The sequence below is a fragment of the Ammospiza nelsoni genome, chromosome 11, assembly GCF_027579445.1.
Source record: "Ammospiza nelsoni isolate bAmmNel1 chromosome 11, bAmmNel1.pri, whole genome shotgun sequence".
Lineage (NCBI taxonomy): Eukaryota > Metazoa > Chordata > Aves > Passeriformes > Passerellidae > Ammospiza > Ammospiza nelsoni.
In genome coordinates, this window is record NC_080643.1 from 6,630,460 (window position 1) to 6,646,150 (window position 15,691).

Here is a 15,691-nt window from a genome sequence, read left to right on the forward strand (position 1 = left end):
CTGGTCCTTTAATTTAAAAGGCACTTTCTGCTAAGTAGCAACCTTTGTCCATTTTATTACACTTGGCAAGTGCTGTGCATTATGAATCTTGGTTCTGGCGAAGTTTTTGCATATGGATTTAAACCTGGAATTTAAGCAGTACATTTCCATTGAAGTTAAATTGTTCTGCTCTTTAATGGTAGTACTGCACTGGGCACCTACTGGTTTAGCAGTGATTGTTCTCTGCCAAAGGCAAGAGAAGTGGGGAGAATGTGCTAAATAGCATCAATTCCCAGGCATGTATAAGTGTGTATAGATGTGTGTGCATGTGGGCACATGCCCACACACAGACCTACATAGAAACATGTGTGCATTCACACCTGTGCTCTGTTTCTGTTCCTGTGTATATAATAAGACTGTGATGTACAGTGCAAAGGCACCTGTAAGCTATTCTCATGTATCTCTCTGGTTCTGGAGAGTGATTGTCTAGCTTGATCTCCAGCTGCTGCTTTATCACTAATCCAGCAAATGATCACCCAGGTGTCGGAAGGCTTAAAACCCTGGCAGTTTCCCAATAGCAAAATAGTATTTGGAGCAGAGGTGTCTTTCTTTGCTCCTTTGCTGCTGGAGGAGTCTGCTACAGAGATGCACTTGTGAGGGCAGAGCAGCCCTGAACCGCAGGGTTGGGGTGCTGTTTTGGGTGCCACACCTTTGCAACTGTCCCTGCCCAGAGCAGCAACCTTTTCTGTGAACCTGCACCAAAGCAAGTGCCACCTGAGGTGCTTCTGGAGCCCTGGAAAACCACAGACCTGTCCATTTTGGAGTGGCCTTCAAACAGATGTAAACCTTTATTGTGTATTTTGTTATAAAAGCATTTGAAGACAATTTTTAAAAAAATCTGATTCAAAAGCACTTTATAGGAAAAGAAAAAAGAGGCCTGTTTTTTAATGTACTGGACTTCCTCAATTGTCATAGTTTGGAAAGTCATCTTGCCAAAACCTGCTCTCCTTCTGTGGGTGCTTTCAGTAACACGGATGCCTTCAGTAACACTCTTCAATATTTTTATCATACCTCAGTGAGCTCTGCAATAGCCATAAACCTTCTGAACTGGTGTGTATCCGGTGCTTCACCAGTACAAGAGACAGTGCTATGAAATATTTCATTTGAGGTGCTAATGTACCCCTTGTCCATCAACCTGACTGGTGCTAAGGAAGAGCAAGGTGAGGTAAGCAGAGGTAGCGATGCGTGTGCTGGCTGCCCCACAGGATTTGCCAGCTGGGAGGTGCCTCCAGCTTTGTTTTACCTGTGCTGGACCATTTTCAAGAGCCAAAGGTGTGGACAGAGTTGTGTTTCATTCTTCGTGGCTGTTGAGGAGCAGGCTCCAGGGCTGCACCTTCTTCTCAGTGTTGGAAACACAGGGTGCAGTCCTCTAGTCTGGTGGTTTTCTTTTCACCCAGGAAAAGTTCCCTTGGCTCCATTCTGATGTATTAGTCTCAGTGGGTTGTCCTTGCTCTCCTGGGAGCAAGGGGACATCTGGCAGACAGGTTGGAGGGCAGGGACACCCTGTCCTGCCTGCAGTGTCTCCTCCCAGCTGGCGCAGGGCCAGAGCCCTGGGGAAGTGGCTGCAGGACTGAGCCCCTGTCACTGCCATGAACTGACTTGGTTTTTCAGTCACATTTACCGAGGTGTCCTTGGGCTCTGACACAGGGGACCCAGAGCTGTTTGAAGACTGAGAAGTATCTGTGGGGTCCCCAGGGCTTCGTGTCCCTCCAGCAGAACACTCCACGTGTATTTCTACCTCGTGCTACTACTGTAGGTAGTAACGGCCAAATTTTCCTCTTTACTGTGGTGTCACCTGAACTTGCTTTAGCTCTGCCATCGGTTGCAAACATCATTCTGTAGCTGTACATACTTCATCTGTTGGGATGGAGTGTCACTACCATATTTTTTTGGTCACTTTTGAAACAAGAGTATAGTATTAGCTGAAACTTTTCAGCAGTATGGATTTATGTATTTATGTAAAAGTGTATTTATTTTTCCAATACTGTTATTTAATTTTATATAAATATTGCATACATTTACAATGTTTAATGTTAATGTTGAACAGTGAAAATTAAAGACAAGTAGAATGTAATCATAAATGAATTTGTATAATGATTTCTTGAGTCTTTTGCTAAATTCAGATCATATACTTAGTTTTGGTAACTTCTGCTAAATTTTCTGAAACGGTTCTGCAATGTTCCATCTTTTATCTTGCTTTGTTCTCCAACAGAAATTGTTATTCTCAATGATTAAACAAACACAGTTAAAGGTGTATGAATTACAAAGTTTAGATAACTAATTTCTTGCAATCATCTGACTGGCTTAGCATTACTCAAGTTTCAGAGAAATTAGTACTATAAAATACTTACAAATTAAAGCAGAGAGTCTGAAGCACCCAACCCGCAGTCCTCGGGCAAAATTCCACTGGGATTTTATACAGTAAACAAGTGATCTTTATCTGGCTGGTTAAATCCAGGTTTGGAAGAGATAATTAAATGGAAAAACAGATTGTATGTGTAAATGATAATTTTACAACAAGAAACTGGTGAGATGTCTTGTCATTTTAATGTATGTTCAAAGAGGACTAAGAGGAGGTGACACTTTTATTCCCTTGCTTATTTAAGAAGATGTATTTACCCATTGCAGAATTGTACACCATGTGATAGACCTGACCTTTTTATTAAAACCATGCTTTAGAAAACGTGCTGACTGACTGTCACCAGAATACAGAGAGTGTTTTTTCTCCTCTGAATGCTTTGTGGTATGAATGCAGATCTCCATACACACTCTCGAATCCTGAGAGGAAATCTTGCCATGTCCTCCAGGATGAGGGAGATGTTCACAATGAGAATTATCCATTGCTTCACTTAAAACCCAAGGTTTGGTTTTAATAAATATACCCATATTTATACCACATATATAAAATATATGCATAACCTCCCTTAAAGAACCTGTTTTGGAGCAGATTTGCTCCATGCAATAATTTCTGATATTTTGAGTTTGCCTTAATATCCAGCTGTATCCTGATACAATTTAGGAACAATGCTGAATTAACTTGTTGTGGGCTTCTCATTCTTTCTGAGTTAGGAAATGGTCACAGATAAGGTAAAACAATTCTATGTTATAGCACCCTGCTTCAGTTGGGTGAGTCATTTGGGCTTCACTGCACAGGGCAGTGATCATTTGACTTTAAACTCTGGAAAATGGGTGGGTGAGGTTTAGATTTATTTGGGGTTTGGGTTTTTCTCCAAAAAAGTATTATAATTTTAAAAGTAGTCTGGCTTGTCAGGTACTTGTCAGTCTTGGGTTTCTGAAGTTCAAGCTGCTGGTGTAGTGGTTGTGCAGCTCTCAGTGCTTCCCAGCTCTGTATCCTGTAGGCAGAGGTGCTGGAATCAGAGTCTTTGAGGGCCTTTTGCTCTAATAAAAAATCAGAAGCTTACTGTCAAGTAATTAGAACATTAACCAGCTAAATTCCAAACTCTCTTATTGTGGATGTGAGTTCAGGTTTGTGCTAGGGCATCACTGGTTTCCCTTGGTGGGAAGCTGGTGCCATTGATGGCTTTGCAGGGCTCTTTGGCTGCACACAGGGATAGAGCAGCAAAGGAGCTCTGAACTGGGAAGTGGAAGAACTGCCTGGCCAACATCTGTGTCAGGCAGCTGGCACTCTGGAATTTTAATCTTAAAGTTGATGTCAGTGCAAACTTTGGGTGATTTGTATTTAATTCTGTCAAAGCCCAACATGTTGTTTGCAAAATGTCTTCCCCGTGCAGCTGGCTGGAAATAGGCTGCTCAACAGCAATATTCTCTGTGTCATTGTTCTGATAATGTTCATAGCAGGCAGGATGTCAGGTCTTGCTAAGGCAGAAGTGATAGCCAGGGACAGATTTGGTCGCAAGTGTATATAACTCTGCTGTTCCCTTCTTGTCCTCTGCAGAAAATGAATTTGCTGTGGCAGCAGCATTGCTGAACTGCTCTTGGGGTTTTGTTTGAAGAGTCTCAGCCTGTTGCTCCTCTGAGGCAGTGGTGATGGATGCTCATGCATCTCTCTCCTCACCTCAGTGCTCACTGAGCTGGTGGCTCCAAGGCAATCACAGGTGGGCAAAGCCAGTGGTACCCAGCTGCCCAGTAGAGTCACATCATTTTTTTAATCTCTTTTTACCCTAAAATCTCCTCATTTTGTTTTCCTTTCCATTTTTATTTTTTGCCTATTATCACTATCTTTCATTGTTCTGTTTCTACTTAAAAAAGGAGAGAACTGTATAGGTATACTTTTGTAATCAGTTCTGTCTCCTCTTTGCTGGTGTTGATGCTCCATCAGCAGGAGAACAACCATGGAAGCCCATCAGTACACCCTGCAGGTGAGGGACCACCCTGGGGCACTGTGTGCTTGACACTGAGCCAGCACCTTAGTGATTCCTGGATCAGCTCCTCACAGGGCTGATTTCCTGCAACTTAAATCTCAGCTGTTGCAATCCACTCTCCCCCTTGCAAGCCACCATTGGTCTTTACACCCCTCATGACCTTTTAGTGTGATGGAGAAGTAAAAGGACTGGTCAGCAATGTCCCTTCTGACCTCCTTAATCCAGCGAATAAATGCAGGGGAAGGATCAGGGAAAGGAGCTGCAGAGGGTCTCATCTGCTGTCCTTTAACAACCTCTCCTGTTGCCACTGCCAGCACAGACAGGAGCTGGGCCAGTGGTTAGGCTCACAAAGGTTATTTTCAGGTATCTTTAAAACCTTCTCATCCCTTTGCCCCCAGACAGTGCATCTTTCCCCCAAGTTCCTCAGAGCACTTTCCCACTCAGAGCAGTCTCTTTCCTCCCATAGTGCAGTGGCTGTTTGGCTGCATTTGGCATGCCTCTGTGGTTGCCTTTTTACACCTCCTCCCTTACACGTTTTCTCAATGAAATAGTAATTTTCTAGGCCTAAACTCAACCAAGAAGTGGTGAGGCTGCTGTTCAGCAATGGCTGGCTTCAGGCCTTGTGTTATGGGTGGCCCATCCCTGGCTGCAGATCTCCTGCACATCTGCACAGGCCCTCACAGGAGAAATAAAGCAATAAATAAAAGGGCAATTGCTGGGAATATTTGTCTCCCAAAGCACTGGCTCTGAGCACAGGAATTCCTTGGGCTGCAAGGGACACATTGAAGCAGTAACACACTTCCAGGGATGAGCTGTGAAATGCAGCATCTACAGACATATCCCTGAGCTGGGTTTTGGGAGTCTGCCTGCAGTTTTGTCCATTTTCCAGAGTCACACTCTAAACTCCACACTGCAATCATTGCTGTTCCTCAGATCCTAGGGATTTAGAAACAAGGATGTATAACAATGAGGGACATTAGGCACAAATAGATTTACTGTGCTTCTAACTTTCCCAGTGACTGATTTGTGCAGTTATTAAGAAAAAAATGGTGTAATCAGTCCTGTTCCAAAGACACTTAAAGCTCTATTCATATTTTAATTTTACTAGCTCATAGGGGAGGTGAATGAGCCAGCAGCATGCCCAAGACCATGTACAGGTTAGCAATATTTATCCCTAGTGCATTAAGGATAAATAAAATGGGGGAGCAAGCAGCAGCCCAGTGCTCCTACAACGCCCCAGTGTGATGCACACCTGTGAAACAGGGCTGACATTTTTTGGAGAGCTCTTTACTTTGTGTTTTACTGCATCCAACACAGAAAAATCCTATTCTGGAACAGAATATCTAAATGGCATTGTAGTACCACTGTTCCCTAGAAATATGAAGTGTCAGTTAGCTGAGGCACCTTGCTGCTTCAATTGGTACTCTCCTAGAAGTGCCACAGCATGGAAAATGGGTTTCATCAGCACCTTCCACATCCCACTGTATTGGTGTCCTTAGGTAGCTCACACATCTCCTCCCAATTTGAGGAAATGCCATCAGACCTGCAGTGGCTCTGTGGGGCTTTAGTTTGTTGTTCAAGGTAAATAGTGTGGAGCAGGACAGGGACACAGCTTTTAGGAGAGCTTTGTGTGCCCACAGCCCTGCTAATTTCTGTGCCTGGTGAAGTCTTTTGTGGTGTAACAGGGCAGGGAAAAGAGAGGGAGAAGGTGCTGCTTACTGGGTGGATGCTGCAGAAGAGGAGATGCATGGCTTCTCCTGCTGCAGTTACCTCTTTCTGTCATATATCTTGTGAGGTTTCCCAGCTTGGGGAAATTATTGTATTGACTTTGGCACTCAGGCCTTAAATCTTGCAGGAGTTAAAGAACCCAAGAGCATCCTTTCCTCTGGGCAATTTGTGCTGGAGCAATGGGCTCCAGACACACCAGCTCTTTCTTCCCTTGCAGCAACACATCAAATTGGACCCTTTTCTTGATAAATTTTCTTCTTTTTTTCTTTTTTCTGGGTTTTTTTGGTTTGTTTGTTTTTTTTAATGTGTTATAAGACATCATCTGAGGCCACTCACCAGTCCCTGCAGCTGAGTTTGGTGGTGGGAAGGTGAAGATTTAGTGGTTTTTTTTTTTTTTTTTTTTAGATTTCTTCCTTTTGCAGTAATGACTTGGGAAGCTCTGTGCCTCTGCTCCAAGCCAAGACCAGAGCCTCTGGAGGATGGAGACCCTGTGGGCACTGCAGAGACAGGACAGGCCAGCAGGGAAGTTCCTGCCCATGCCCAGGGCAATGAGGGCTCCTTGGGAATACCAGGGCAAAGCCTGCTCCTGTTCAGACTAGGGGCTGTGCTCCAGCTCTAGGAGGGCTCCTCAGAACACTTCCACAGGGGCTCTGCACAGTGCTCACAAACACATTCAGACTATACATTCCAAAATCCCTAATGTTTGTGCCTTGTTTTTCAATCACCCCATTTCTCTGAGGAATCAATTTGGATGAAACATTTCTAAAACCTCTTTCAGAACTGCAGTGCAGTGCTTTGGTATGTTTTTTTTCAGGTCTCTGGTCCATCTGCCCTCCCTTAAATGTAGAGATCCCTCTTCTTTTTAAATGTACAAGAAGCACAGGTACTCTTTGGCCATGCACCAGCTAAAATCACCATGACCATACACACTCAGCACCCATGTGTCTTTAGTCATGGCTCCTTAGTTTGTGAGGAAAGGAAGGCCAAGCTGGGTGACTCCTGCCCTGCTTGTATCCCCACCCAACTTTAGGGATTTCTCACCATGCCAAGGCAGATGGGCACAAAACTTGATAAAACACATTGATGGGAGAAACAAGGCTTCAGAGCAGCAATAAACATTTCCTAAACATCTCCTTAAGTGCTGCAGCCTTGCTGTCAGCCTGTCCCACTGAAGCCAAGGGAATTACCTGCTGAAATACCTTGCTGTTGTGAAGCTTGTCTGGTTTGGAAGCCACAGAGCCCCTGTTGCTGCACAGCTCAAATAGGTTCCAACATTTTAAGATTCCTGGTGAAGGTTCAGCTGGTGAGGAAGGATCCAGGCTTTCCTTGGTGATGTGTCTGTTGATGTCCTTTGTGCTCAGGGACTTCAGAAGTATAGAAGTCACTGGGATATGGTTTCAGTATCTGACAGCAGCAGTGTTAGTGGTGGTAAAAGGTGACACAGACTAAGAGGCTGCTGACAGGTAGCTGTGAGGGTACATTGCTGGGTTTGCTTGTAGTTGGAGAAGTTTGCTGGCATCCCGGAGCACAGCCCTCTTGGAAAATGGGTGTAAAGCATTGGAGGGCTCTGTAGCTTTTCTGCTTTATTTCATCCAACACGTTTTGTCTCAGATTGTTGGAAAGGATGAACCAGGGCTTACTTACAGCTGCTGACTTTCCATAAAATCCTTAATGTGGGGCAGTCTAAATCTACAAGGATTGATTTTAATTTCCTCCAAAAAGTTGCTCCTGGCAGAATCTGATAAAGCCATTTTCAGTCTAATCCTTCCCAGCCCTGCCTTGCTGAGCTATCATTCCTATCTTTGGGAATTCACTGGGTGATCACCACAGTTTGCATTCATTGTCTTAAATACCTCCCAAATCGCTGTCGGCTGTGCACAGTGGGTCTGAAAAGTGGTCTGACAGCATTTTCTGCAGCTTTTCACTTCTGGGGGAGAGTTTTCCCAGGTTCTTGCTTGGGATGTGCCCTTCTGCCCTTTGTGGAGCTGCCCCTTCAGTGCACAAAGTTTTCAAGGAGCAGTCATTCCATTTCTTCTTGACGGCTCTGTGGTGCCTTTTTCTTGCTGAGATCTGTTCATTTGTGCCCAGGGCTCTTGAGTCCTCTTGGTGCTGGACTGACTCCACTCACAGAAATTCACCAGATTTTGTACAGATTTTTAAGCGATTTTGAACGTATTCTGGTTTTTTTGGTTTTTTTTTTTGCCTGCTGCCAGCCCTGTGCATCAAGTAGCAGCCCATCTATTTTAGACAGGTCTTAATGAACAAGAGGTACCCTCATCTTCCAAACAATGAGATCAGGAAATACAGAAAGGGTTATTTTAAAGCGATTTGCACACACTTGGTAAAACAGAATGATCATCTCCTAAATTCTGAAACAGAAAATAATTTTTCTGTGGAAACAAAAACACAAGCAGAGCAAGGCATGGCAGATGTTTAGCATCGTGTTCTGACCTTTATGGAAACAGTTGATATGGAAATATTTCTGCTGTATTTATTTAAACCTTTTTCCTTGAATTTATTTAAACTAGGCAGTATATTTATTTGAAAATATCAGCAGCATGCCAATCTCCAGTTCTTGGCAGGTTAACACTAATCATGCAATAAACATAAAGCCCTTAAATCTGTGCTAAGTGCTTTGATCCTAATGCTCTTAGGAAAGTTCTTTTCTTATTGTTCTCCGTGTAAAGTGCCAGGTGCAACTCTGGTGGGTTTAAGAGATAATAAAGATAATAACAAGGGGAAGGTTTGCTAGAGTATTAGAGTGATGGCTATAGCTGATTTTTCAAAATACTGTTTCTCTATTACTTTATGCACCACGAACTTTTTGGTGGTTTTTTTACAGAAACATAACAATTTGTTATGTTCTGTTAAAAACCAGAAACATGCCTGGCTGTCCTCCCAGTTTCATCCAGGGGTGCTGTTTGCTGTTGTGCCTCAATCACAGGCTGTAAACTGCCTTTCAGGGCAGCGTTTTCCCACACCCAAGTGGAGGCGGAGGCAATGTGACCACAGACATGCCCAAGTGCATGTGATCCTGGAGTTCAGGAAGCTGATTAGTGAAAAAATTCCATACATTACCTAGCTACACCTTCAGGGCTGGCCCAGAGGTGCTTAAAACCGGCAGAGGCTTTTCTGTTGACTCAGAAAACCTTGGATAAGGTGAGGCTGTGATTCCAGAGAGCCACCATCTGCCCCCAGTACTTGGAAGCATTTTTTATGGGAGGTGTGGGAAAAAAGCTCAAGAAAAAGAGGAATGTGAAGGCAGTGATTTTCCCAAATGTTTTGAGGAAGGCAAGGTCAAAGCTTACCTCATTGTATTGGTGGGTACCATAAGCAGGCAGCATTTGCAGCCACGAAAAATCCTGTTAATGGAATGCAAAGTTTATCCAGGGTCCAAAATAAATGATGAGGCTGGTGGTGGTAGTTGGGTGTACAACTTCCTGGACTCACATGGTGTTGAGATGCAGCCCACTATTAAATTATGCTTTGCATGTGGCTCACATATGCTTAAAATCTATGTGCCAGATAAAAGTTGAATACCTGAGATGAATTAGATGGCAGTTATTAAGTAGACTCTTTGCAAAGGAATTTTCAGTCTGTGATACTTGGTTAAATTAGATTATTCAACCTTTCTTTTCTGTCAGTGCAAATGAGATCATAATTCAAATGTGCATGAAAGCAAATGGGTGGTTTAGATCTGAAAATGCACAGCTGCCTAAATTTGATTTATATTAAAGGCAGACATAGAAATGATTCATTCCAGCATCTTGGGAATTACATTTAAGTATTAAAAAAATTAAGCAAATTATGCCTCAACCTCTGAGTGCACCGAGGTTTGCACGCAGACTTGTTTGATCATGGGATCATGAGATAAATGTCAGAACCAGGCTCCACGCCAAAGTTCAGCATTTTGTAGGGGAGTAATAACTTTGGAAATAGCTAGGACCAAATTGTTTGTGAGATCAAGTATTTATCAACCAGCTTCGGGTCCCCAGAAAGGTGCTTGCATTGTTGCACAGTGTGGTTAGTCTTACTTTAGGATAAGTAGTGCCATCCCATGTGTTTTGTAAATTAAGGATACTCTGGGCTGTATCAGCTCAGGATGTGGGACATGAGAGAGTCCTGATCAATGCTGTAAATTTACTCTTTAGCTTTGGCTGTCACAGTAAAGTGGCATAACCTGCATGAAGCCTGTTTTCCAAGGAGCACTTGAATTTTTGTTTAAGCATCAGTGTTGGTGTTTAGTCCACAGACAGTAAGTGGATGAAAATACTAGAAGTTTAAAAATGGGTTTTGTAGGATGTGACATTTCTGTCTTGCTGCTGACTTTCATTGCCTGAGGAGAGAAGTAGAGAAAATGAAAAAATTAACTTCTGATGAAATTTGAAGGCTTATAAAAATAGGGATAACATTAGCTTGATATTTCTTCTCTTGATGCTAAAGAAGTTTATGGGTCTGGGTAACTCATGGCAGTTTTATTTTATTGCAAGGGACAACATTTCTTCTGTTTTTCAGTGCAAGGTTGGATGTTGCTTGTTGGGGTTTTTGGCCTATCTTTTTCCTGGGCTCAGGAAAACTCAGAGGCAGTTATCCCTGCTCAGCCTCTGAGAGGAGCATCATTAATGGCTCTTAAAGCTGTTGATCAACAGGACCTCAGTGATCTTTTGTCAATCTGTAACACTCCTGCAGCAGGAAAACAACCTTTTTCAGGGCATTGTTTATACAAGCTTTTAAGCATCAATATCTGGTTTTTAGAGCTACATCCATTTCTCCACATTGGTCTGAATTTTTCCATTTAGAAACTGCTCTCTTGCTGATTCTTTGTGAGCTGAATGAGCTGTAAGTAGGGCTGTAATATAAAATATTCACAGGTGTCAATGTATATGCCAATTTCTATTTTAGTGGATCTTCCAGAGCTGCTATATATATAAATTTTCTAGGGTTCAAATGTATTTATAGGCTGGGAAGAGCTTAAGCTGTAATATTTTTCTTGGGAAATATACTGATGGAGTGACTCCAAAATGAAGGTTGAAGCCTCATTTCTGCATGTTTTCTCCATTCTGAAAAGAAAGCAGAACATTTTATATGGAGGGATGGTTGGAACAGTGTGTTTGCCCTCAAGGATTAAACCAGTATGCTCATGGTGTAGCATGTAATGAAGAAATGGAAGCTGAGTCTCTGGGTGCATCATGCTGAGTAAGAGGCTTGTTCTACATGAAACTGTCATATTAAATTCGTGTCGTGATTCCAGACCCCTTTGATTCCTAAATCTTTGGAGGAGACTAATCTGAAATCAAAGTGAAGTTGCTTGGGGTTTGCATGCCAGAAGTGGTCACATTTGAAAAAGTTCAGTGAACCTGCAGAGGGAGGTTGAAATTAGTTGCTTCACTACAAAGCTTGCAGCTAACATACCTGCTGGTTTGCTTTTTGCTTTGATTCCCCAGGCTCTGCCTTCTTGCCACCTTCTGAGTTGTTTTCAAAATGCATAAATCTTAAGGATGAACATGTCCTGGTTTCAGTCTGTTTAGTGAAGGAAAAAAGAAAAGTCAGACTACGCTGATAAAACAAACACGAGCTTTTGTACCAAGGACAAGGAAATGCTGCACTTTTCTGCCTTGTCCTTTGTGCAGTTATTTCCCTCTGTGAAGGTGCAGAGCACACTTTACCCTCCTGATTTACCAATATTTGACATCCCTTTGTACCAAGGTAAATGGAAATGGTTCCTTTCAAGTTGTTCTAAGTAGATACTGAGGGCTCCTGCCTTGATCCCTGTAAGATGACTCTGCTCCTTTGAAAGGACTGGAGCAATGCCAGGAATCCAGGCTGTTATCCCTGCTGAATGTCAGCTGTTTTCTCTATTTTGATACTGGCATTTTTTGGAGCTTTGACCAAGAATATCACACAGTATTAAATGCCTGCACTCCCCTCAAGCTTTGTGTAGCCTGCTGGGGACCTGGGGAGGTGCCTTTTGGTCCAGCTAAAAGAAAATGCCCTGGGTAGCCATGGCCGCAGTATGAGTGTGCAAGCTGATCTGTTATTACTTTATATTTACAGTGTTCTGTCTCCTGTGGAAGGGGCCAAAAGCACCGCAGTGTGTACTGTTTGTCAAAGGAAGGGAGGCATGTAGAAGAAGAGAATTGTAAACACCTTGCTAAGCCCAACGTGCAAAAGAAATGCAGAGGGGGCAGATGTCCGAAGTGGAAAGCAGGAGATTGGGGCCAGGTGAGACATCTTGTGTACCCTTTTGCACCTTTTGTTATTCCTCCTCCATCAAATTGGTTAGAGCCTGGTTTTCCAGTCACTTCTGTCCTCATGAATTATTCAGGGTGAAGGTTTGGGGCCAGATCCTGGTGTAAAACAGTGCAGCTTCATGGACAGCAGTGGAGCAGCACAGATTTGTACCAGCTGAAAACTAGGCAGCTTGCTTTTAGTGTCTATCTGAAAGCAAATTCCTTGTTTTCAAATTCCAAAATTTTAGGTTTTTGCTAGAAACATCATTAGTATATAATATTAAAGAGAATCTACTATTTATTCATGTTTTAAATATAATTTAAATATCATATCTCTAGTAAAATCTTCCTTAGTTTTGAGCAATAAACTCATTGCTTGATTTTCCCTTGTTAAAAAGTCAGACAGTCATGCATAGATCAGAGGCTGCTGGAAATAAAAAAGTATTTTGAGTTATTAAACTTCTTGCTTGCTGAAAGCATACCTTGAATCCTTTTTTCCTGAAAATAATGTCTTTGTCATCACCTTGAATCTGCTGCATCACATTTTTAACTCTGAACTTTGCTTTTCCCTCTACCTCATCAGCATGCTAATCAGAGGAATTATTGAAAATCCCAGACTAAATGAACTGTTAACTTGTAAAGCATCGTGTTGCCTTGCATTCTGTCTTCCAAATTTAGGTACAAAACACCCATTCTTGAGGTATTTCAGTTTCCTGAAAGACAAACCATTCACATTGCCACAGGCACACATGCAAATGTTAGGAGTAGGACACCATGCTGTTGATTAATGTCCACTAATAAAAAGGACAGTAAACCCATTAATGATCTGTGATTGTTTTCTGACTTGTATTAGTTGTTTTTTTAATCCTTACCTTTGGATTCACAGGATAGGAGTGTTTACCATTATATGGGTAAAGGACTCAGTGCTTGTTCACCATGGAGGTTCAGTTACCAAGGTCTGGGCTCTTTACCTGAGGATAGGAGCATCCAGCCTGTGAAATCCAGAATACTGCTCCCATACTGCAAATTAAGTCAATATTATTAGCTTTATTACCTTCAGGATTGAAACCTCAGTTTTATACAGGAGCCAGACTAAAATAAAATGCAAGGCCATTACACAGTCTTGTGGTATCCAATTTGCACCTTATTTAAGTGGCTACTCCTGAAAGCAGTTTTGACTAATAATTGTAAACATAATAATGTAATGGTCTGTCAATTGCATTAAAATACACTAATACTAATTGGTAAAAGTAAGTGGTTTAAAATTCTCAGCTTTCCACTGCATCATGGATATTAATTTTATGCAACTAGAGAAAGAAACCCAAGTTAATAGGAGGATGAGGTGATTTATGGTCTAAGGTAATCTCTTGTGACTGGGCAATTAAGGAATATTTGTATGCTAATGATAAGGCTAAGAACAGGCTTTTCCAGGAGCAGCTCCTCAGCCCAGGTTCCTGATGCTGAATGTGCTCAGCCAGCCAGCATCTTGCTTGGGGACAAAGTAAAGTGGTAGAAAAATTTGTGCTACAATGTCAAACTGGGCTTTTTAAAGCCCTGTCAGATGCTGTGGCATGGATCTCTGAGCCTCACTGGTGCTGGCAGCATATTTTTTTTTTTGCCTGTGACGATGAAGAGTTGGGGCTGTCACAGGTTGGAAGTGCTGGTTCTGGGTCCCTTGTAAGGGTGTTCAGGGCTTTGCCAGAGATTTAATGCTGTGGAGCCAAATTTAGGTGCTGAACTTCTCCTTAAGAGCATGAAACAGACACGAGTTTGGTGCTCTGAATACACAGTAGATCAGGGTATGAACTGGGCATGAAAACTCCATGTGACTTTACCTATCTCCAGTGCCACTGTTGCCAATAGGAGACATGATCAGTTTCCACTTAGATATTATCTAAAAACCCCTAACTTTCTAAAGGTGTAATTTTCTCAGAATGTTAATCCCAAAGCTGAGCTGCTGTGCTTTTTCTCCTGAATAAACCAAAAAGTCTGCATGAGAAGTAAGGCAAGGTTCTCCCATAAAAGTGCATCCTTGTGTCACTATATATGCACAGAACCTGTTGCACATACCTTTAGGTAGATGTTGGGGGGTTTTGCCTTCTGGAAAAGGAATTACTGAGAAAATTAAGCTCAAAAAATACAGGAATGGTTAAAAACCAGTCTCAGCTGAACACTGGCTGTGCTGGTGCTCCAATCCTAGGTTTGTTTCTCTTTGGATGTTTTGTATTCAGAACATGGTTAGTTCTTTTCTAGATTGTTAAGAACCCACTTCCCTGGGGCAAAGCATTTTTGATAAATCTCTAAAAAGGCTTTTTCTCCAAGTTTTAACTGTGTTTATGTCTTCACTGAAATATCAGATTTAATGTGTTTGTTTCTCCTAAGTGGTGTCAATTATGGCCATTTACCTTTCCTTTAACAAAAATACCAATATTTATTCTGCTGTCTGGTATTTGCATACTTCAGCTACAGGCTGAAATCCAGCCCTGTATAAAAACACAGGCAGAGCATCAGGTGGAGTTTCTGGCACAGTCCAGGCACCATCCTCTCCCCAAACCCAGGTGTCACACACACACACACACACACACACACACACACAGTACAGCCCCCCATGAAAAAGCCACAGTGTCACCTGTGCTCTTTTATCCACACCTGGGCTTTTTATGTTGGTGATAAATGCAACTCAAAAGATACCTTAGAGCATGGTAGGCATCCTGGTGTGTATGTTTCTCCAAGTTTGTGCCTTTATTCAGTTTGAGAGTCCCCTATGGAATGTGTAGGACAAAGACCACTGTTAATCCCAGGGAAGCAGCAGCATATGGGAAGCATTTGCATCACTAGTGACAGAAATCCCACTGCTGCTTTCAAAAGCTACACAAAAATACTCCCACCCTCCTATGAATGTCTGAAGCCAGACAAATAGTCACAGTCAGCTTTTCTCTGGTTTTCTTGGCTTTATGGGGTATTTGGACAGTAAAGCAAAGAGCATTACGGAGGAATACAGAAAAGGGAATTGCTTCTCCATCAGGTACCACTCAATTCCCTGCCTTAAGAAGGCTCATTTTAGTGGGCATTGCAATAATAGACTGTGAACTTATTTTCTTAGTACCTGATATATTAATAAGTAATATTAGCTATAAATAATATTAGTTGTTAATTCAGCTGTGGTTTTAATACATACCTTTATTTTTTATGCACTTTCTTCTACAAATGCAAATTCTCTTTACTCCAATACTGTATAGTATACTTTAAGGTCTAGCCAGGAGGAATCTGTTCCAGGGGAATATTAAGTACTGCTAAACACGTTAGTGTGCAGTCACAACACTAAGAAATGTTGCGTGAAAGAAAAAATAA

At 42.2% G+C, this 15,691-nt stretch overlaps 1 protein-coding gene across 2 annotated transcripts in view; it reads left to right on the forward strand.

Annotated features, from left to right (window-relative positions):
* ADAMTS9 (ADAM metallopeptidase with thrombospondin type 1 motif 9) overlaps positions 1–15,691 on the forward strand; it is a 78,561-nt gene that overhangs the window by 43,835 nt on the left and 19,035 nt on the right. For both annotated transcript variants that reach the window (XM_059479984.1, XM_059479986.1), the window contains one exon: positions 12,165–12,332. In XM_059479984.1, the coding sequence (XP_059335967.1) occupies positions 12,165–12,332 (168 nt within the window). The remainder of the gene's footprint in view (positions 1–12,164; positions 12,333–15,691) is intronic.